General features: G+C 34.6%; 4 protein-coding genes across 10 annotated transcripts; 3 read left to right on the top strand and 1 right to left on the bottom strand.

Moving 5' to 3' along the window:
- Positions 1-46: 46 nt before the first annotated feature.
- Positions 47-17,219, bottom strand: LOC123220992 (acetolactate synthase small subunit 2, chloroplastic-like). Of its 2 annotated transcripts, none has more exons than XM_044643645.1 (12): positions 16,947-17,219; positions 4,411-4,624; positions 3,965-4,048; positions 3,774-3,842; positions 3,607-3,690; positions 3,221-3,373; positions 2,569-2,655; positions 1,907-2,011; positions 1,697-1,819; positions 928-1,080; positions 654-719; positions 47-475 (listed from the first exon to the last, which is right to left on the bottom strand). In XM_044643645.1, exons 1-12 carry the CDS (start codon positions 17,168-17,170, stop codon positions 392-394), a joined length of 1,446 nt encoding a protein of 481 aa, XP_044499580.1. In that variant the 5' UTR covers positions 17,171-17,219; the 3' UTR covers positions 47-391. The 2 variants fall into 2 exon arrangements, with proteins under 2 accessions (XP_044499580.1, XP_044499579.1); XM_044643644.1 differs by lacking the exon at positions 16,947-17,219 and adding an exon at positions 5,548-5,814.
- LOC123220988 (protein misato homolog 1-like) lies at positions 6,690-11,069 on the top strand. Of its 3 annotated transcripts, none has more exons than XM_044643642.1 (10): positions 6,690-6,850; positions 7,112-7,189; positions 7,326-7,427; positions 7,740-7,785; positions 8,059-8,134; positions 8,583-8,946; positions 9,152-9,401; positions 9,775-10,011; positions 10,094-10,213; positions 10,408-11,069. In XM_044643642.1, exons 2-10 carry the CDS (start codon positions 7,118-7,120, stop codon positions 10,854-10,856), a joined length of 1,716 nt encoding a protein of 571 aa, XP_044499577.1. In that variant the 5' UTR covers positions 6,690-6,850; positions 7,112-7,117; the 3' UTR covers positions 10,857-11,069. The 3 variants fall into 3 exon arrangements, with proteins under 3 accessions (XP_044499577.1, XP_044499575.1, XP_044499576.1); XM_044643640.1 differs by having other exon boundaries at positions 6,691-6,850; positions 9,769-10,011; XM_044643641.1 differs by lacking the exon at positions 6,690-6,850 and adding an exon at positions 6,870-6,977 and having other exon boundaries at positions 9,769-10,011.
- Positions 12,771-23,234, top strand: LOC123220997 (protein misato homolog 1-like). 4 transcript variants are annotated; one of them, XM_044643655.1, is made up of 9 exons: positions 12,771-12,994; positions 13,085-14,165; positions 20,243-20,320; positions 20,457-20,558; positions 20,875-20,920; positions 21,208-21,277; positions 21,726-22,089; positions 22,296-22,545; positions 22,929-23,234. In XM_044643655.1, exons 3-9 carry the CDS (start codon positions 20,249-20,251, stop codon positions 23,054-23,056), a joined length of 1,032 nt encoding a protein of 343 aa, XP_044499590.1. In that variant the 5' UTR covers positions 12,771-12,994; positions 13,085-14,165; positions 20,243-20,248; the 3' UTR covers positions 23,057-23,234. The 4 variants fall into 4 exon arrangements, with proteins under 4 accessions (XP_044499590.1, XP_044499589.1, XP_044499591.1 ...); XM_044643654.1 differs by lacking the exons at positions 12,771-12,994; positions 13,085-14,165 and adding an exon at positions 19,120-19,983; XM_044643656.1 differs by lacking the exons at positions 12,771-12,994; positions 13,085-14,165 and adding an exon at positions 19,120-19,983 and having other exon boundaries at positions 22,296-22,595; positions 23,038-23,065.
- Positions 18,007-18,977, top strand: LOC123221002 (60S ribosomal protein L2, mitochondrial-like). The gene is made up of 2 exons (XM_044643662.1): positions 18,007-18,309; positions 18,400-18,977. The coding sequence occupies exons 1-2, from the start codon at positions 18,225-18,227 to the stop codon at positions 18,900-18,902; spliced, it is 588 nt and encodes a 195-aa protein (XP_044499597.1). The 5' UTR covers positions 18,007-18,224; the 3' UTR covers positions 18,903-18,977.
- Positions 23,235-23,470: the final 236 nt, after the last annotated feature.

The raw sequence follows: 23,470 nt of genomic DNA on the forward strand, positions 1-23,470 counted from the left end.
GAATCACATTCAAACCGATTTGAGCATTCAAGTTTAAATCGACTCAGATCAAACTCAAAGTGAAATTGTTTATAAGAATTCGAGACAATCTCAAGCTAAACTTTGTTCGAGCTTGAACTGGATCAACTTCAGCCTTGTTTACAAGAGAACCCTATCATTAAGCCTATCAAAATCATCATTTAACATGTTAAACAATGCTCTTAAGACAAACTCAGCATAGTCTAACATGATCAAAGCTGATATGTAGAACAAGCAAAAATAAGAGCGATTGAAAACTCCCGACAAAACCCACAATCTAAACAATCTCTGGGAAACTTATAAAATTCTCCTTTCCTGTGAACAAAACACATCTATTGACCTATAAAACAAATTGAGCTTCCCTAGTCTTCGATTATAGAGGAAACGAATATCCGCGGAGGTGCTTGGAATCCACACCTGATTCACGAACCAATGCTATCCTCCCTGTTCGTGCTACCTACAAAAACATGAATCACCCTGTTACTAGAGTGAAAGAAGCATTATGCTAACAAGTCAGCAAAGAAACTGAGTTCAATAAACGCAGTTTCTGTTTATGTTCATATACACTCATGCATCTTATCATATTATTTGGACTCTTAATCCAATCAAAGATCTTAATAATCAGAAAACCAAACCTCACAAATGCCGTAAGGCTCTAATAATCTCTGCAATGCAACCATCTTGTCTAAGTCTCCTGTGAGCTGTTATCAGCATTAAAAGAAGATTTGTCAGTATTGAGAGAAAGGATAGGGACTAGGAAAAGAAATGTCTCAAGTTTATTAAGACTAAGCAGTCAAGTCTGCGACAACCATGGTCTTTTGCATGATTAAACAAGAGAAAGCAAGAAAACTTTAAATTTAATAACCAAAAAGATTTTGGCACCATGTTTCTCAGACATTTTACATGTACCTCAAGAGTGATTGTATGATCAGACACGTCGACAGCTTTGGCCCTGAAGATGCTGGCAATGTCAAGGACATCTCGTCGGGCAGTGGCGTTTACAGCAATCTTTATCATCATCAATTCTCGTTCAGCAAATGGCAGATGAGTAAGATCCCTAACCTGAAGAAGTCACCGATACTTGAAATTAATAAACTCAGACACTTAAATCTTAAGATCATTAACGAGATCTCTAACAACCTGCAGAAATATTTTTTTATTTAAAAAAGGGATAACAACACCTGAAAGTATTGAACTATTATATTTTTTTACTATTAAAGCGACCGGAACTTTATTATATTTTATTGAAATGACTGAACTCTCAAATTTTTCTCTTAAAAAACTAAACTTACAAATGTTCCTATAGGAAGGACCAAACTTTCATTCTTTCATATTAAAGGTATTAAACAGACACAATTAGTTTTATTTTGAAAGCAAGATAATTAATTTGATACCTTCAATAAAAAATAGTAAAAATTTAGTCCCTTCAATTAAAAAAACTGAAAGTTTAGACCTTTCAATAAAAAAAATTTAAAAACTCAATCTTTCCAATAAAAAAAAGTTTGGTGTTTTCAATAGAAAAAAGGTGATAGTTCGATATCTTCAAATGTTATTGAACCTTTTTGAAATGAACATAAAATTCTAGATTTATATGCAAAAGGTACCTGCTAAGATGATCCAAAACCATAAATGCTTCTTTTTATAAAATAAGATGCATCCTTTCTAACAGTAGTCTCACCTCATGTATCTCTATTAGCTTATAAAGTTGCTGCACCAACTTGCTAACTGATTCATCTGTACCAGGAACAACAGTTGTAATTCGTGAAAGCCCCTCTGTTTCTGCATGTCCAACTGCCAAACTCTGACGAAAAGAAGGTATCGAGCAGATGAGTGAAAACATGAAATGTAAACAAACAAAATGAGAGAGCAACAATAACAACATCTATACCTGAATGTTATAGCCCCTTCGAGCAAAAACCCCTGTAACAATGTTAAGAACTCCTGGAGAATCATTTACAATCATCGACAGAGTATGCGACCGAAGTCCACTTGTCTGCAAAACATCAACCAAGCATTAATCAGTGGACATAAACAGGGTACCTGCTCTTCATTCTCATATCCATATCGTAATTATTCTTTAACTCATAAGTATATTCCCTATAGGCTCCAACAAATACTCCTCTTCCTTGACTGAATGATAATGCAAACTGAAATTTTAGATCAAGCACACTCTTTTAAGCTCTGGATTGTCAAATGACATCAGAATGACACTTAAACATCCTTAAAAGTCAAGGTCCATCACAAAGAGTAAAATAAAAAATAGGATCTTTTACATGGCTGATGGTGGGGTTGTGTGTAGAAATTATATCTTCATGAATCAAAACGTGGCCATGCAAATTAGTATAAAAAATTATCCCAAGTTCAGGAGATGTAACAATCAGGATAGATGCAACCAGGGTTCATTACCATTTCACCATACTCAAAAGTTCTAATGTGAGTTTCTTGTACAATTGCAATAACCATAGAACATTATTAGGAGCCAAAAGGGATGTGACAGAAAGAACCACATAAAGGAAAAAAATTGATATATGCAGGGGAAGATTTTCTTACATCTTCATCATTAAGGACACCCCAGTGAGCATCAAGCACTTGATTGTACGGAAGGACATCATCTGACTCCACTGGATACACATCTCCCTTCAAGAATACACAAAAACATATCAAACACAAAACCCACAGCCAATGTCAGATAAAATTAAACAATATTAGAAACAATATTAAAAAAAAAAAGAAATTTAATAGAATAAACTCAGCCTTTGGTCTCATTTAAAACAATATATAAAAAAAAAAGAAAAGAAAAGTTGAAATTTCAATTCCAATGTAGTAAAGGCATTCACAAGGGGAAACACTGCCCAACATAAGAATCACAAAATTGACAAGGCAAAAGTATGCAATCAAGTAGATAGATGACTAGAGTCATCAGTTTGTAGGTTTCTACTGGTAATCAACTAACAATAACCAACACAACCCCTGTTATTTTCCAAAAACTGCCCCACATCATGGACATTGTTGAAAAAGAATAAGTACTAAAAGTTCCTCATTAATCTGCTAGGAGTACATACATCAAAGTTAGACAATCATATTTAGGTCAGGTGAAGCCAAAGTTCCTTATTTTTTTATAATTTTTCATTACCGTTTACAGGATACAGAGTCATATCTAGATTGGATAAAATATTGAATCAAATCTTAGAGAAGACTGTACCCCTGCAGATGTATCAGTTCCGCTGGCATATGATTTATCTTCTGCCCCTGCAAGACCGTTGACAGATGTTGGTCCTTCAAGATCAGGATATGAAGCTGCTGAAAATCGCCAGAATGGAGCAGAAGCGCCCATTTTTTCCCTTCTCAAGGCAATCTACTTGACAGGATCAGATGTTAACACACAAATATATATATATTATTAATATTCTAACCAATAAAATGATTCCACCCTATTTCTTTATCACTTTTAAGTGGGAAACATAAAATGATGTCTAGACTTTGTTTTTTCCAATAATTCTGCCTAGAGAAAGCCAATGTAAGAACAGTAATAGAAGGAAAATAAAAATGAACAAAAATCACTTAAGTATTTTAAAGGAGGCTTGCTACCTTTCCAGTTCTTGCAATTTCTCGGATTCCAAACTTGCTTAAATTCCTTTGCACAGCAACCATTTTCCCTGGATCTCCAGTTACCTGGAATATACACAAAAATTTCATATTTCAGAAAAGCTATAAGACTGAAACTGGAATTCTAACCATAACTGATAATACATTACCTCAATTGTTAATGAGTGTTCAGAAATATCCACAATTTTCGCCCTAAATATGTCCACTAGCCACATAATCTAAAGATGAACACCAATAAATAATAATTTGACCAGAGAAAATTATAAGAATTAAATACAATTTTTTATAACTTTTATGAACCTCTCAGTGTTCAACAATCAAATAAATATGTTATAGGTACCTCAGCACGGAATTCTGGATATGCATTCACTTTTATAAGCATTAGTTCACGTTCTACCTGGGGCTCATTTGAGATATCTTCAACCTGATGTTCCAAGTTGAATATACAAGTTAAGAAAATCAACTACAACACAAGCAAGCACTTGGAAGACGAAAAAATAAAAAAGAGGAGAGGTATCCAACACAAATTGATTAAGAAAATTATTAACCGGAACGGCACATGTACTTTTAAAACAAAGTAGTAAATACTCACAACATATAAAATTTATAAACTGCAGTAGCCAATTTGATTTACATGACACAGATGGTCTATCTTAGTATTTGATATTGACAGGAAATATTTTGTAACATTAATGAACGTAAATGATAAAGTGTAATGTAATTAAGAAAGAACTTCTAGAAGAACAGACAGATTTCAAGCAGGAGCTTCTAGTCTAATGCTACAACCTTCAAAACATTAACAAGTTTCTGAAGCTGTTCCACTACTTGCTGCAGAACATTGTCAGTTCCAGAAACAACTATGGTGAAGAGTGCCCTGTCCTTATTCAGACCAACAGCAAGGGATTCAATATTATATCCCCTCCTTGCAAAGACACCAGCAATACGATTTATCATTCCACTTTCATCCCCAACAAACACAGAAATTGTGTGTCGTCTCACCCTGCAATCATAAAAGCAGCCACACAGCATCAAGGAAACCACATAAATATAGGTGCAAAATCTCTCAAAAAGGGAAATTCAATCAAGCCAAAGCATAACACATTAGCCAATAACCTCAAGGAGAATCAAAATTCAGCCAGAATAATTTTACCTAGTGCAAGACTTAAGCATGTAAGCATATATACATGACAAAGACACAAACTTTATCACTAAAAGAGTTACTTTCATACTCCATCAGCACAAACACATTTATGATATACAGCATAAGAACAAACAAATCAACAATTTGTTTTCAAGAACTGCATATGTAAATCATATGCATGTAGCCAGCAAATACTTACACAAAACTAAACTGTCCAAGTTGAAGAATCACAATAAGGAACAAATAACCAATGCATTACCTTATAGACAATTAACTTGTCAACCATGCAATCATTTAGACATAAACCAGTATGCAAACTCTAAACAGAAGCCTGAACCATTAGAACAATCAAATAAACACTCATCTATAACTAATAACCCAATATATATATATATATATATATATATATATATATATATATATATATATCATCAAGTCAATGTCAACCAGAAACCTTGAGCCACTCAAAGAACAAGCTATACACACTTTTAAACATACAGACATGGACCAGAGTTTCTCCTTTTTTTCAACAAACACATTATATAATTACATAGAATTAAATTGATCCAGATGAAGAATGACAGGAGTTTATAATGTAACTAGTCCAACTTGTTATCAAACACTCATAAAAAAAACCCAACAAATGCAATCTCTAAACAAAAAAATTAGCCTGACCCAGTTGAAAAAAAAAAAATTCCCACAAAAACTCCTCTTTCAATAGAAACACACACCAAGACTCAAATTTTATCACACAAAACTAAACGGGGGGCCAAAGAGTGTACTTCGGGCGAGTGGGAGCCGGGGCAGGAAAGGAGCTATCAATGGTCTTATTATCAGAACTTGCAGCAGAGACCACCAAACTCTTGGACTTGTGAAAGGTCTTGTTAGATATGGAGACTGAACACGAAAGAAAAGGTGAAAACTTTGAGATGGAAGGAGGGATCTTTGAGTCTGAGGAAGGTTTCGGGAAGCAGATTGGTGACTGTAGTGTAGAAATGGCGGCCATTGGAGAGCAAAGAAGAAGAGGACGAGCAGAGTGTAAAAGTAAAATGTACGAATCATAGTAATAACTTAATAATTAATAATATTATAATTAAATTAATATCTCATTTCTTTTATTATATCGAAATTGATTTCCATAAATATTATTAAATTTTGTTTTATAATATTAAGGGGAATGTTTCTGGAATTGGATCACAAGCCAATCTTACAGAGGAACTAGGCCTGGGATTCAAACCCGACCCGATCAAAAATATTATAATTTTAGATCTTTTATTTTATTATAATAAAATTAATATGCCTATGTTAAAACATATACCCTTATGATTATTACAAAAATACAAAATTTTAGAGCGAGATTTAATACAAGCACACATCAAATAAATCGAGTTTGAATTAAAAATTAGTTTTATGTGTCTATGTTATAAGTGTTGTTCAGTTTGAATAAAATCTATCTTATAATCGGTTTGAATTTTAAAAACTTAATTTGATATTAGTATTCAATTAATAAACAATTTAAGTTTTGAATTTGAATTAAGTTTATTTAAATTCAAATATTAATATGAGCTCGTTTTATAAAATATTTTAATTTAGAATCCCTAAAAGGTTGTATAAACGGTAAAGAGACGAGACTCTAAAATAAATAATTTAAATTTAAATCCTTTTTATAATATATTATACATCAAAATAATATTTTTAATTTATTTATATTTGAAATTTTATTTGTTTAATATAATTGATTTAGGGGAAATTCTTGTCACAAAAAATAAATATTCCTATCCAAAGTCAAATTCAACTGAAAAATTAGAATAGTCTGATAATTAGCCTTGTTGACAAAGTTGTTGGGTTTATTGGAATTTCACATTCAAAAATTTTAAAATAATTATTTTTTTATTATTTCTAAAACCCGTCTGCCTCTTCTTCTCTTCTTCTTAACATAAACCCCTCTCCGCGACACCTCCGCGTAGACACCCACTGTCTCCTCCGTCGCTTCGCTCCGGGCCGCCAGTTACTCCGACGCTCCTGCACGCCCCCTTCCTCACAGTTTTGGGCCCCACCTTTGGACTACCACTTCACACTTCTCTGGTTTGTATTGATTTAGTCTGCAGCAGTGTCATGGGTGGACTTTAACTATAAATGAGTTGTTTTCTTGTTTTTTGTGGTATTGGGCTTGCCTTTCCGGGGGCGTTGGTCTTTGTTGGCGGTGGTGAATGTGGGTTTCTTTTTATTTCTTATTTCATTACTAGATACAATAACAATGTTCGTTAAGGAATTTATACTGAACTTGGGTTTGTCTCGTTTTAATTTTTCATTTTTAGATTCAATTAACATTGTTTTTTTTTGCAGGAAATCATGAGAGAAATCGTGACAATCCAAGTGGGAGGTTTTGCTAACTTCATTGGCTCTCATTTCTGGAACTTCCAGGTATAATTCATTCTCTCACACCCATAAAAATAAGACTAAATTTTGTTGCTTGTTAATCTTTACTTTCTTGTGGGAACTTCTAGCTGCATATTTTTTGTTTTAGCGTAAATATTTTGTAAGTTTTGTAATTTTGAAGGATGAGTTACTTGGGCTGGCTTCTGACCCTGAAGGGGATTCAGTCTTCAAAAATCAGTGTCTGAATATGGACGTGCTCTACCGCACCGGCGAGACTCATCAGGTGGAGCTTTTTGACGTTGTATTTCTGTAATTAGGTAATTGCATCCATGGTTGTAAGTTTTTTCTCGGGTTGTGAGTTGTGTGGTGTGGTTATTTTTCTTTCTTTGGTGTGGGGACTTGAGCAGTTTGAGAGAGATTTTGGTGAAGGTGATGATTTATCAGACTTTTGTATTATCTAATTTGTAATCTGGTTGAAAATTCTCATGAGATCATGTTGTCTGCTGTTGCTTCGGTTCTTTCATTTTATTGTTTTTGCATGCATTGTTTCATAGAGATGAAATTTTCACACTATTTTCTGATTAAAATTGTGCAGGGGATTCTTACATATACTCCTCGCCTAGTTTCGGTTGACTTTCAAGGTACTTGGCTTATAAGCAATGCTGATAATTACTTGATTTACTGAGTTTTGCTTTTGCAAATTGGATCATCTCGGTGATGTTACTTGAAATGATTAAATTTTTTCTTGTATATCGCTAAAACTGTAAATGTGTGTTAACAAAAGCTGATGGGCTTTTTTAGCTAGGACCTTATCTGACTCTAGTCACTTTTCTCATCTCATGAAATGTCCAAAGAAATGACAAATATATGTTCTATTCCTTTGTAGATTTATGTGTGTAGTTTTCATGTTGCAGGATCCCTTGGATCAGTCAGTTCATGTGGTACATTGTACAATGAGGCTTCCTCTGTGCCTTCAGATGTTGTGACATGGTGAGAATTTTTTTTCATAACATTTTTAACATTAATATCTTCGAGATGCAGTTTCTTACTAGTCTCGCGGTTCCTGAATGAGAAAGAATGAAAGTGGAGAAAAAGATTAGAATGATGTTCATATAATATGAGAACCATTGTTTAATTACAGAAATCATTATAGTTTTCACCTGAATCTGTCCTTCAATTTCTGTCTTGTATATTTCATGCGGTTCTTAAAATTTTTCAGCAAAGAAAAAAGAAACTTTGTAGCTCTTTGTTGTTTTTTTACTTAAATTATAAATTTATATCAGAAGGCCTCTAAATTTGTGTGGCGCAAACTTTCTCTTTGTTTCTCATTTTGGGTATGATAAACTTGCCTTTGAATTTATTAATGAATTGCTAAATGTTCTCTTGTAGTTTTCTGAGGCCAATTAAATAAATTGAATTTCTGTATGTCAATGTGCAGGAAGGGTAGTGTTTCCACTCAAGTGTCTGAGCCTCATAAGAAGAATCTGTTCTTACAAAGTTTGTACAAGGAAGAGCAGGAAAACCTCACAGTGATGAATGCTGCGAAGGATAAGAGGAATGATTTTCAAAGAGAAATTGAGGATAAGGATATGGTTGAATGCTTAGATAATGGTGTCCAATATTGGACAGACTTCTCAAAAGTCCACTATCATCCTCAGAGTCTCTATGAATTAAGTGGATTATGGATGGATGTTCAGGAATTTGACAATTACGGAATTGGAAGGGATGCTTCCTCTGGAAGTTTTCGAGAAGACACATGTGAAAGGCTTCGTTTTTTTGTAGAAGAGTGTGACCATGTCCAGGTATGTTTCACTTGAAAAGCTTTTTTACTTCCTTCCACTTTGATTTAGCCCAATTAGGAAATTTCAACAACATAAACTATATCGAGTTATAGGATAACTGCTTTTCTCATGCGCTTGAAGTTTGAAGGACCCATTTATGCACCTCATATGAGTTTACACTTAATGTGCCTTTTTTTTGGTTTTGAGCATTTGATTATTTTGACAGGGTTTTCAATTTATTGTTGATGACTCTGGAGGTTTTTCAGCTGTAGCTGCTGACTTTTTGGAGAATATTGCTGATGAGTACACTAACACTCCAGTGTTGCTCTATGCTGCCCGCAGTCCCACCTCTTATACGAATCTTAGAAGCAGGAAGCAAACAGTGTTCAGGGACCTTCATGATTCAGTTTCATTTTCAAGATTAGTGCCCTACTGTAAATTGATTGTGCCAGTTGGTTTACCCTCCTTGAGTACAAGTGAGCAGTAATATGTTGAATACATTTTTTAATGCGATTTTCTAACTTCCTTCTGCGTGTAATGCAACCCCTTTATCTTTTCTGGATTGTTACTGGCCAATAGATTTAGTTGCTTCTCTTTCTTGAAAAAGGTAATCGTTCATTGGGTTTCTTTGATTGTTCTGGATTAGATAGACTCGGGTTGAGTGCATGTTTTTATTTGTATTTCTGTCACGAATTTGTCATATGCTCCGATTTTCTTCTGGTGTACACATAATTCAGTTTGCATACACTTATTCCTCGATTGCTAATGATGATCTCTTTTGTTTATCTGCTTTTTTTACCCTTGTTTAGTTTATGGACTAATCATCTGCTTGTGATTCTGAAGGCAAAGCTACGACATTCCTTCATATTGAAGATGAGAAGCCTTACCACTGTAGTGCAGTTTATGCTGCAGCTCTACACTCTGCCAGTCTTCCTTTACGGATGGAGTCAGTTGGGCCATTTGCGGATTCATGTGCTGTCTCTGGTGCTGTGGATGTTAATGAATTTGTACAAATGTTAGCTGGGCAAGCTAGGCAGAATATGGTGTCTATTCTGGATGTTTCAATGCCAGCACCACCATTGACTCGTATTGTATCAATGTTTTCACATTTATTGCTCTTACTTATAAGCTGTGAGTTTGGTTAACCATTCAGGACAATGAAATTCAGGGAAACAGGGTGAGCAATCCTTGATCGGGAGTTTGCAGCCTTTGACACCAGAAGTGGCAGATGATGTGGACGACTCTCAGGCCGTGGAATCCATGATTGTTCATGGAGCACTTGGTTCCGGTATCATTTAGAATGTCTCCTTTTGGATTAATTGATTTTCAGTCTCCTAACTTGGAAACTTTCTGTTATTTGATTTTCAATCTTACATCTGCTTACTAAACTAGATTATCAGTGTCTCCAATATTAACCGGGTTACACATTCCTTTGCATCTGCTTTTTGATAATTTTTTTAACTCAGACATTTTGTTCCTCAGATGGTTATCATGCTTCAGTTTCTGCAGTGAAGGATTCAGTTAATGCCGTTTATGAACATGCAATAAGTAGACCAATGTTTTGCCATCTATCAGTTGCTCAATGTCCACTTCCCATTCCCTTGCCATTTCCTTCAATTTTCGGGAATCTTGTTGGTCAACATGGTGAGCTGTTGAACAGCCCAATTTTGGGGTCTACATTGAGAGGATCACTCGATGTTCATTCTATACCAATGGCTGCCAGATTGCGATCAAGCAACTCCATTTTGCCATTTCTGCAAAATAGATTGGGGAATCTTCGGAAATTTGGAATAAAGCGTGGAGCTCTCGGGGCTGAGCTGCTTAGAAGTTGGGGTTTCGGGACAGATGAAATCCAGGACATGGGAGAGACGCTGTCAAAAATGGTTGCGGCATTAGTTCCCGAATCTGAATTGTCCTCTGACTCAGATTAAGTTAAGAGTTAACACGACGGTGTCAAACCTTCTCAATCAGTTTATTACCCATTGAGCAACTCTTTATACATTGAACTGATGGTTTATCCCGGATCACCATTCTCTTTCTGGTACAAGAGAATGTTTTCATGTAGCTCTTACCTTTCGGGATAATTCGTGTGAAATTCGGTAACAATTCCAATTATATTCAAAGTAGATGAAAATTGAAAAATATAACCATCTCTCGATATGATACATCATTTTAGCTGATAAATATTCATGTGCTTACCATAAGGAGTGGGAGACAATAACGTTGGCTTTGTTATTTGAAGTCATTTAAGGACTTTATTAAAAGCTTGCTAAACTTACGACCTTACAGGCAGTCTAAAAAGCCCCCTATCACATTTCACACCCAACATTACTATACAAGGCCAGAATGGTGCTATCAAATCATAATGTGTCGGCCTATCGGTTCTTAAGATTTAGAAATAGGATCTTGTGAGGACATGATCTTATTTTGAACCAAAATTGTATAATGTTGGTTCCATAAATTTCATAGTTGAAATATCTCTTATGGATGTCTATTGTGGGTGGTGGGTACCTTGTAATTGTGATTCCACTAGTTTATTTTACTCATCAAAGATGAGCATGTTCGAGTACCATGTTCTAAACATAAATCAAAATTATATGGTGTATGTTCAGAATCTTAGAATTAGTTTCTAATAGTTAAGAGCTCGAATATGTTCGAACAAGTTTCTATCCAAAATCCATCTATACAATATCAATTTCATAAATTTTGAAAACAAACCGTACTTTTTTGACATTGGTTTTGAATAGGAAGCGGAACCATAACACTCATATGATTTTGGTTTCATCATGGTCTTTGGCTCACCCTTAATCGTGACTATTGATTGGCACCTAAATTTATTATGTATTTATTCTTAAAAAGCAAATAAAAAAAGTGCATGGATACCCACTTCTATCCTTGAATAACCTGACCTCCCCCAGATTTCTCAAACTTACAAATGCCCCATAAACTAGTTAGACGGCCTACGTAAGTCCTTATTCTACGACTATAACGACACCATTTTCATCTTCCGAAAATGACATCATGATTCGACACCGTAAGTCCCCCAGATTGAAGACAGACAAAAAAAACAAGATCTTCAATTCATTATAAGTTAGGTTTGATTCGAGTTAAGTCAATTTGATTTTAATTTGGTTTTTGATTTGAACAAGTTATCTCAATTTATGTTTGAGTCAAGTTGGTTAGAATCCAGTGAGGCACCAAAAATTTGGTGATAGATTCATCTTCTTCGTAAACTTTTTATATTTTATAACAATTTTTTTTTTATTCTTTAACATTTTTTTGTTAACTCATCTAGTAACATCGTTGTTAGCTCAAAATTGAGTTAGAGATTTGATATTAAAATGAAAATTAAATTAATTTTTATTCAAATTTAATTTAATTTATATCTATTTTTGGTTAAATAAAGTTTGATATAATCTATATTATTAAATTTTATTTGAAAATAATTTAATTTAGGTGGGGAGGAGTGGGGTGCCGACATATCTTCAAAGGCAATGAAATCTAAAACACCTAATAAAATATTAAAACTTTAATTATTCATTTTTCATATTATATTTAGAGTTCACACACTACTAGATCCTCTTCTTCACAAGTTAAAGTAATGGACAGCTCATCATATCAATAATAATAATAATAATAATAATAAAAAGGCTTACTGTCCTTATCTCCCCAAAAGTTTTAGAAGTAAACATTCCTCAACCAGATAAATATAAGAGATTATCAACTACCCCTACTTTGTGCATGACATCAAGGGTAAATTTATATTGAACTGAACTAAAACAAAGATTAGGGGTCTTTAATAGTTTTTCAAACATCAAGGAGGCAAATGTAATAAGTATTAAAAATGAAAAGCCCCATTTGCCATCGACACTGTGACAACTAAGACTTGAAGGGAAAGAAAGCAATGTGATAAGATTTGCAGGAGAGTTCAAAACCCTCAACCCTAAAAGCTCACACAAAGAAACACAAAGATTGAAAATAGACATGGCGCTCTGCAGATTTCACTCAGCTTCTTCTCTCATCTCCAAGTTTCTTCCTCCCTCCAACACTCTCCGCTCTTTCTCCTCAGGTAATCTGAATCATTTTATATTCATAAAAATTCAGTCTTTGAAAATTGGCATCCGGGATAAAAGATTTTAAATTGTCAATATTTTCACAGAAACCCAATCAGTGAAAGAGAAAATAATGAATTATATGGCCCACCTCGACATAAACTCTCAAATTGGAAGTTGTATGCCGCTCGCCGCAATGCGAATCGACACAATTATTCACAACATTGAGGTCAACCCAGGTCAAGAGGGGAAGCTGGTTCGCTCGGCGGGCAATTCAGCCAAGATTTTGAAGGAGCCCAGTGGAAGGTACTGTTTGGTGAGGCTGCCTTCGGGGGATGAGAAATTGATTGATAGTAAGTGCCGGGCTACGATTGGTTCAGTGTCAAACCCGAGTCATAAGACGAAGAAGCTTAGGAAGGCAGGGTAGAGCAGGTGGCTGGGGCAAAGACCAGTGGTTAGAGGAGTGGCAATGAATCCAGTTGATCATCCTCATGGAGGAGGGGAGGGAAGAAGCAAGAGTAGTGGTAGTCATGGAAGGACTTCGCTTACGCCGTGGGGAAAGCCTTGTAAGTCTGGTTGCAAGACTGCTTCTCCTAAGAAGAGAAAGTAAAGGAGATTATTATGCGTTTGATGTTTGAAGGATTTTGTTTATCGTTAATAAGATTCAAGTCTATTTTTCGATTGATTTTAATTGTTTCAAATGCTTCCAGCGTTGGTAAGGTTGTTTTGTTCTTTTGTTCCTTATTGCTTTTTGAATACTAAGCAAATTACATCAACCATTTGAGAACTGAGTTTTGATATTCTTTGTTGGTAATACGGTGACAAATAGTGTACATTATTACTGGCTATTTAGAAAAAAGAGTGAATTATATGTTTGTTTGTATTCTTCTTAGAATAAAACATCCTCTTTATTTGAGCCTTTTAAAATGCTTTCGGTATTTGTTTAATTGGTTGTACTCTTTAGTACATTACTGAACTTTTGCCATTTGAATTGTGTGCGATTGATGATGTTTTAACTAGTATAGTGCATAATTATTTTGAGAATTGAGTTTTGGTACACCTCCGCGTAGACACCTACCATCTCCTCCGTCGCTCCGCTCCGGTCAGCCAGTTACTCCGACATTCCTGTACGCCCCTCTCCTCACAGTTCTGGGCCCCACCTTTGGACTACCACTTCACACTTCTCTGGTTTGTATTGATTTAGTCTGCAGCAGTGTCATGGGTGGACTTTAACTATAAATGAGTTCTTTTTTTGTTTTTTTTGTGGTATTGGGCTTGCCTTTACGGGGGCGTTGGTCTTTGTTGGCGGTGGTGAATGTGGGTTTCTTTTTATTTCTTATGTCATTACTAGATACAATAACAATGTTCGTTAAGGAATTTATACTGAACTTGGGTTTGTCTCGTTTTAATTTTTCATTTTTAGATTCAATTAACATTGTTTTGTTTGCAGGCAATCATGAAAGAAATCGTGACAATCCAAGTGGGAGGTTTTGCTAACTTCATTGGCTCTCATTTCTGGAAATTTTCACACTATTTTCTGATTAAAATTGTGCAGGGGATTCTTACATATACTCCTCGCCTGGTTTCAGTTGACTTTCAAGGTACTTGGCTTATAAGCAATGCTGATAATTACTTGATTTACTGAGTTTCAGTTGAATTCCATATAAAATTATGTCAATTTTTATTTTTTTAATGTTTTGAAAATTTGCGAGCCCTTGGATTAAGATCCAAGGGTTGTTTTTTTTTTTTTAACATGAACAAATAGATTTTGCTTCGGTGCTGGGGTTGCCGAGACAGTTGCATCGTAAAAAAAAAAAACGGGTTGTATATATGAGAAATAATTTTAGAGTTCATTTTTATATATTTTTCCTTATCTGATTTTATACTGTAAACAAAATCGATTTTTTTTGGGGAAAAATGAGCCGGCGATGGAGTAATTGTGTGGAGATCTGAAGAGCTGTGGATCCTTATAATGAAAAGATATTTATTTGGACAGGCAACTGCTGATGCCAAGTACTATGGAAATGTAGAAATTTACAATATTTTGAAGGCCCGTGGAGCCAATACAATAAACTATATTCAAATAAATGATGATTTTTATCTATAAAATTTAATTAATTTTAATTATTTATAAGTGAATATTTAATATTTTTAAAATTAATAGGTAAAAATTGAAAATATCATTAAACTTTAGGTGCCAACAAGTCCTTGGGCCTATTTTAATTTTGGCCTTAAGGACTATTTCCTGCCAAGGTATACTGTTTTCTCAAGATTTCCTCCGTTAACTTTGAAAATCTCGTTTACTTACTCGTGGATAGTTAAAATTAACAGTTTTAGGGATAAAATTATCATTTTATCTGTATTATAAAAAATAAACTTAAATTTGATTTAATTTTCCTTCCTAAACCATAAAAACTAACAATTTTCTCTAACCTAAGTTTTAAAAAACAATATTTTTCCCCCTAAGGTTTTCAATTTTTCAGACTCAATTTTTTAGGTGTCGCTTCTTCCTCTCCAGTGACCTTTAGGCAATGCCTCTTTCTCTCCAATACGATCTCCAATACAATATTTTGAAGGCCCGTGGAGCCACACTTCCGGTAAAATATGAACTATATTCAATTCAAATACAATGTTATTTTGCTGTTTTCGTTTGAGGTTTATTATTATGTGTTTCAGAATTGTTTTTTTTACACATACGCTTTCAATTTAGAAATCCTGGAAGACACCAATGACTGTAGCAAATCCTGGAGAAATTCCTGAGTATGAGCTTAATCCACAAGAGCTTCAGGTTCGGAAGTCAGATGGTATAAAGGCAAGGTTCTGTTCTTTTTAATCCATTATAAATTAGGTGGAATCTGTAGAAGTTTGTGAAATTTTGTTTGTTTGTTTGTTTGAGAATTTAGTTCTCAGAAATGAAAAGAAATTGTGAACTCGGAACAACTGAAAAACAATGCATCAAGTTAAAAATTGGATTAAGTCTGACATTAGGCCATCACTTGATTATTTTTGACGGTTTAAAATCTAAGATCAATAATTTAAAACCCGGACCGGATTGAACCAAAGTCCAAGTTGGAACCCTCTCGTTTCACAATTTGACTAACATCAGCACAAAAAACATAAATTTTTTTTAAAGAGTGGACTCAAACTTAAGGGGGGAAGAACCACCAGGCCGAGTTTGGTTTTTTTAATTTAAAATATCATTTGTATTTTATATTTATAAAGAAAATGAATAATTTTGCTAGGACTTGAACCCATCAGCACTAAACTTTGTCACTAAAAGAGTTACTTGCATACTCCATCAGCACAAACACATTTATGATATACAGCATAAGAACAAACAAATCAACAATTTGTTTTCAAGAACTGCATATGTAAATCATATGCATGTAGCCAGCAAATACTTACACAAAACTAAACTGTCCAAGTTGAAGAATCACAATTAGGAACAAATAACCAATGCATTACCTTATAGACAATTAACTTGTCAACCATGCAATCATATAGACATAAACCAGTATGCAAACTCTAAACACAAGCCTGAACCATTAGAACAATCAAATAAACACTCATCTATAACTAATAACCCAATATATATATATATATATATATATATATCATCAAGTCAATGTCAACCAGAAACCTTGAGCCACTCAAAGAACAAGCTATACACACTTTTAAACATACAGACATGGACCAGAGTTTCTCCTTTTTTTCAACAAACACATTATATAATTACATAGAATTAAATTGATCCAGCTGAAGAATGACAGGAGTTTATAATGTAACTAGTCCAACTTGTTATCAAACACTCATAAAAAAAACCCAACAAATGCAATCTCTAAACAAAAAAATTAGCCTGACCCAGTTGAAAAAAAAAAAAATTCCCACAAAAACTCCTCTTTCAATAGAAACACACACCAAGACTCAAATTTTATCACACAAAACTAAACGGGAGGCCAAAGAGTGTACTTCGGGCGAGTGGGAGCCGGGGCAGGAAAGCAGCTATCAATGGTTTTATTATCAGAACTTGCAGCAGAGACCACCAAACTCTTGGACTTGTGAAAGGTCTTGTTAGATATGGAGACCGAATACGAAAGAAAAGGTGAAAACTTTGAGATGGAAGGAGGGATCTTAGAGTCTGAGGAAGGTTTCAGGAAGCAGGTTGGTGACTCTAGTGTAGAAACGGCGGCCATTGGAGAGCAAAGAAGAAGAGGATGAGCAGAGTGTAAAAGTAAAATGTACGAATCATAGTAATAACTTAATAATTAATAATATTATAATTAAATTGATTTCCATAAATATTATTAAATTTTGTTTTATAATATTAAGGGGAATGTTTCTGGAATTGGATCACAAGTCAATTTTACAGAGGAACTAGGCCTGGGATTCAAACCCGACCCGATCAAAAATATTATAATTTTAGATCTTTTATTTTATTATAATAAAATTAATATGCCTATGTTAAAACATATACCCTTATAATTATTTCAAAATTACAAAATTTTAGAGCGGGATTTAATATAAGCACTCATCAAATAAATCGAGTTTCAATTAAATATTAGTTTAATGTGCCTATGTTATAAGTTATGTTCAGTTTGAATTTTAATAACTTAATTTGATATTAGAATTTAATTAACAAACAATTTAAGTTTTGAATTTGAATTAAGTTTATTTAAACTCAAATATTAATATGAGTTTGTTTTATGAAATATTTCAATTTGAAATCCCTAAAAGGTTATGTAAATGGTAAAGGGATAAGACTCTAAAATGAAGAACTTAACTTCAAATTCTTTTTACAATACATCATATATCAAGATAATATTTTTAATTTATTTATATTTAAAATTTTATTTATTCGATATAATTGATTTGGAGGAAATTCCTTTTACAAAAAATATATATTCCATTCCAAAGTAAATTCACTGAAAATTAAAAGAGAGTCTGATGATTAGCCCTGTTGACAAAGTTGTGGGGTTTATTGGAATTTCACATTCAAAAATTTTAAAATAATTAGTTTTTTATTATTTCTAAAACCCGTCTGCCTCTTCTTCTCTTCTTCTCAACATAAGCCCCACTCCGCTACACCTCTGCGTAGACACCCACCGTCTCCTCCGTCGCTCCGATCCGGGCCGCCAGTTACTCCGACACTCCTGCACGCCCCTCTCCTCACAGTTTTGGGCCCCACCTTTGGACTACCACTTCGACCTTAAAAGCTCACACAAAGAAACGCAAAGACTGAAGACAGACATGGCGCTCTGCAGATTTCGCTCAGCTTCTTCTCTCATCTCCAAGTTTCTTCCTCCCTCCAATACTCTCCGCTCTTTCTCCTCAGGTAATCTGAATCATTTTGTATTCATAAAAATCCAATCTTTGAAAAATAGCATCCGGGATAAAAGATTTTAAATTTTCAATATTTTCACAGAAACTCAATCAGTTAAAGAGAAAATAATGAATTATATGGCCCACCTCGACATAAACTCTCAAATTGGAAGTTGTATGCCGCTCGCCGCAATGCGAATCGGCACAATTATTCACAACATTGAGGTCAACCCAGGTCAAGGGGGGAAGCTGGTTCGCTCGGCGGGCAATTCAGCCAAGATTTTGAAGGAGCCCACTGGAAGGTACTGTTTGGTGAGGCTGCCTTCGGGGGATGAGAAATTGATTGACAGTAAGTGCCGGGCTACGATTGGTTCGGTGTCAAACCCGAGTCATAAGGCGAAGAAGCTTAGGAAGGCAGGGCAGAGCAGGTGGCTGGGGCGAAGACCAGTGGTTAGAGGCGTGGCAATGAATCCAGTTGATCATCCTCATGGAGGAGGGGAGGGAAGAAGCAAGAGTAGTGGTAGTCATGGAAGGACTTCGCTTACACCGTGGGGAAAGCCTTGTAAGTCTGGTTACAAGACTGCTTCTCCTAAGAAGAGAAAGTAAAGGAGATTATTATGCGTTTGTTGTTTGAAGGATTTTGTTTATCGTTAATAATATTCAAGTCTATTTTTGGATTGATTTTAATTGTTTCAAATGCTTCCAGTATTGGTAAGGTTGTTTTGTTATTTTGTTCCTTATTGTTGTCTGAATACTAAGCAAATTACATCAACCATATTAGAGATGAGGTTGATTATCTCATATGCATTCTTAATGGGAAGAAGAAAATAAATAGAAAACCCTCGTCTTACCCACCTTTACGCTTATCTTGTGCAAGTAATATTTTGTAATAGATCTTTAGAATCACCTTCTAAGTCTTAATTCCCAATCTAAGACTGTTGTTAGAATTGTTAGTCATTTAATTAGCTGATGTTCTGGACTAACAAGAATGAATCTGTTTGTATGGGCTCTTTCCAAGAAATCTTATTTCTTTTGCTCTTCTTTGGTGGGACTTGCTTGTTGGTTTATTTTTCTTATTGTCATTGGATTGGAGTGGTTTTTGTGCTTATTATTAATTTATTCGTAACACTTGTTGAATTTTGTGGTCACTGTGCAGTTTTTTTTTAATCTGTTCCTTGTTTTCATGTTTCTACTTTCTCATTCTCCATTGATTTAGTAGGGAACTACTTCAGAACATGAGAGGCAAAAGTGGTTTTTGTGTGTGTTGCAAAATTGTTTAGAAGAATCAGAGCACTTGGATTTTGGTTGTCTTAAGATGCTCTTCTCAATGTAAATAAAGCATTTGGTTTGATGGGTTTGCTTGTTCTAAACTCTTTGTTGGAGATTGTTAGCATTTCTTCAGATTTTCCATTTGTGCCTTGGTTGATGATGATGTGTCAAAGGGTACTTCTGGTATTTTATCACACAAAACTAAACGGGAGGCCAAAGAGTGTACTTCGGGCGAGTAGGAGCCGGGGCAGGAAAGGAGCTATCAATGGTCTTATTATCAGAACTTGCAGCAGAGACCACCAAACTCTTGGACTTGTAAAAGGTCTTGTTAGATGTGGAGACTGAACACGAAAGAAAAGGTGAAAACTTTGAGATGGAAGGAGGGATCTTAGAGTCTGAGGAAGGTTTCAGGAAGCAGGTTGGTAACTGTAGTGTAGAAATGGAAGGAGGGTCGACTTTAACTATAAATGAGTTCTTTTTTTTTTTTTTTGTGGTATTGGGCTTGCCTTTCCGGGGGTGTTGGTCTTTGTTGGCGGTGGTGAATGTGGGTTTCTTTTTATTTCCTATTTCATTACTAGATACAATAACAATGTTCGTTAAGGAATTTATACTGAACTTGGGTTTGTCTCGTTTTAATTTTTTATTTTTAGATTCAATTAACATTGTTTTGTTTGCAGGCAATCATGAGAGAAATCGTGACAATCCAAGTGGGAGGTTTTGCTAACTTCATCGGCTCTCATTTCTGGAACTTCCAGGTATAATTCATTCTCTCACACCCATAAAAATAAGACTAAATTTTGTTGCTTGTTAATCTTTACTTTCTTGTGGGAACTTCTGGCTGCATATTTTTTGTTTTAGCTTAAATATTTTGTAATTTTTGTAATTTTGAAGGATGAGTTACTTGGGCTGGCTTCTGACCCTGAAGGGGATTCAGTCTTCAAAAATCAGTGTCTGAATATGGACGTGCTCTACCGCACTGGCGAGACTCATCAGGTGGAGCTTTTTGACGTTGTATTTCTGTAATTAGGTAATTGCATCCATGGTTGTAAGTTTTTTCTGGGGTTTTGAGTTGTGCGGTGTGGGTATTTTTCTTTCTTTGGTGTGGGGACTTGAGCAGTTTGAGAGATATTTTGGTGAAGGTGATGGTTTATTGGACTTTTATATTATCTAATTTGTAATCTGGTTGAAAATTCTCATGAGATCATGCTGTATGCTGTTGCTTAGGTTCTTTCTTCATTTTATTGTTTTTTGCTTGCATTGTTTCATAGAGATGAAATTTACACACTATTGTCTGGTAAAAATTGTGCAGGGGATTCTTACATATACTCCTCGCCTGGTTTCGGTTGACTTTCAAGGTACTTGGCTTATAAGCAATGCTGATAATTACTTGATTTACTGAGTTTTGCTTTTGCAAATAGGATCTACTTGTTAGTATCATCTTGGTGACATTACTTGAATTGATTAAATATTTTCTTATATACTGCTAAAACTGTAAATGTGTGTTAACAAAAGCTGATGGGCTTTTTTAGCTAGGACCTTATCTAACTCTAGTCACTTTTCTTATCCCATGAAATGTCCAAAGAGATGACAAATATATGTGCTATTCCTTTGTAGATTTATGTGTGTAGTTTTCATGCTGCAGGATCCCTTGGATCAGTCAGTTCACGTGGTACATTGTACAATGAGGCTTCCCCCTCAGATGTCGTGACATGGTGAGAATTTTTTTTCATAACATCTTTAACATTAATATCTTCGAGATGTAGTTTCTTACTAGTCTCGCGGTTCCTGAATGAGAAAGAAAGAAAGTGGAGAAAAAGATTAGAATGATGTTCGTTTAATATGAGAACCATTGTTTAATTACAGAAATCATTATAGTTTTCACCTGAATCTGTCCTTCAATTTCTGTCTTGTATATTTCATGGGGTTCTTAAAATTTTTCAGCAAAGAGAAAAGAAACTTTGTAGCTCTTTGTTGTTTTTTCACTTAAATTATAAATTTATATCAGAAGCCCTCTAAATTTGTGTGGCGCAAACTTTCACTTTGTTTCCCATTTTGGGTATGATAAACTTGCCTTTGAATTTATTAATGAATTGCTAAATGTTCTGTTGTAGTTTTCTGAGGCCAATTAAATCAATTGAATTTCTGTATGTCAATGTGCAGGAAGGGTAGTGTTTCCACTCAAGTGTCTGAGCCTCGTAAGAAGAATCTGTTCTTACAAAGTTTGTATGAGGAAGAGCAGGAAAACCTCACACTGGTGAATGCTACCAAGGATAAGAGGAATGATTTTCAAAGAGAAAGTGAGGATAAGGATATAGTTGAATGCTTAGATAATGGTGTCCAATATTGGACAGACTTCTCAAAAGTCCACTATCATCCTCAGAGTCTCTATGAATTAAGTGGATTATGGATGGATGTTCAGGAATTTGACAATTATGGAATTGGAAGGGATACTTCCTCTGGAAGTTTTCGAGAAGGCATATGTGAAAGGCTTCGCTTTTTTGTTGGAGAGTGTGACCATGTCCAGGTATGTTTCACTTGAAAAGCATTTTTTACTTCCTTCCATTTTGATTTAGCCCAATTAGGAAATTTCAACAACATAAACTATATCGAGTTATAGGATAATTGCTTTTCTCATGCGCTTGAAGTTTGAAGGACCCATTCATGCACCTCATATGAGTTTACACTTAATGTGCCTTTTTTTGGGTTTTGAGCATTTGATTATTTTGACAGGGTTTTCAATTTATTGTTGATGACTCTGGAGGTTTTTCAGCTGTAGCTGCTGACTTTTTGGAGAATATTGCTGATGAGTACACTAACACTCCAGTGTTGCTCTATGCTGCCCGCAGTCCCACTTCTTATACGAATCTTAGAAGCAGGAAGCAAACAGTGTTCAGGGACCTTCATGATTCAGTTTCATTTTCAAGATTAGTGCCCTACTGCAAATTGATTGTGCCAGTTGGTTTACCCTCCTTGAGTACAAGTGAGCAGTAATATGTTGAATACATTTTTTAATGCGATTTTCTAACTTCCTTCTGCGTGTAATGCAACCCCTTTATCTTTTCTGGATTGTTACTGGCCAATAGATTTAGTTGCTTTTTCTGGAGTTTTTCTTTCTCGAAAAAGGTAATCATTCATTGGGTTTCTTTGATTGTTCGGGATTAGATAGACTTGTCTTGAGTGCATGTTTTTATTTGTATTTCTGTCACAAATTTGTCATATGTTCAAAACGATTTTCTTCTGGTGTACACATAATTCAGTTTGCATACACTTATTCCTCGATTGCTAATGATGATCTCTTTTGTTTATCTGCTTTTTTTACCCTTGTTTAGTTTATGGACTAATCTTCTGCTCATGATTTTGAAGGTAAAGCTACGACATTCCTTCGTATTGAATATGAGAAGCCTTACCACTGTAGTGCAGTTTATGCTGCAGGCAGCTCTTATTTAATCTGCCCCTCATACTACGTCTGGATTTGTAAAATATTTATTTAGGCCAATGAAGAAAAAAATAACAAATAATGCATTATAAATTGTAAATTTTTAATTAGGCTTGCCTTGCCTGTATATTTTTATCATTCATATTTAAAAAACAGTATTTTAAATTAAAAATTGACAATTTATTTTTTCCGTTGATTTTTCTTAGGCAATTGAGACATATTTGTCTTTTCTACTTTTTTTTTTTTAATTTTTGATAATGCTTATTTTTACTCAAAAATTCTACACCAACTTCAAAGAATTTGAGCTCAAATTCCTGGACTCTTTTGTATTTGAGTTAAATTGAAATTAATTTTTTATTTCGGCTTACCCTGATTGTTGGTTGCAGAATCAAGCTCGATAATATAATAATATGTGTATATAATCATTTATTTATTATTGACTTCTAAACTATAACCCTTATCCTAAGCC

This window comes from Mangifera indica, chromosome 7, assembly GCF_011075055.1.
Source record: "Mangifera indica cultivar Alphonso chromosome 7, CATAS_Mindica_2.1, whole genome shotgun sequence".
Classification (NCBI taxonomy): domain Eukaryota; kingdom Viridiplantae; phylum Streptophyta; class Magnoliopsida; order Sapindales; family Anacardiaceae; genus Mangifera; species Mangifera indica.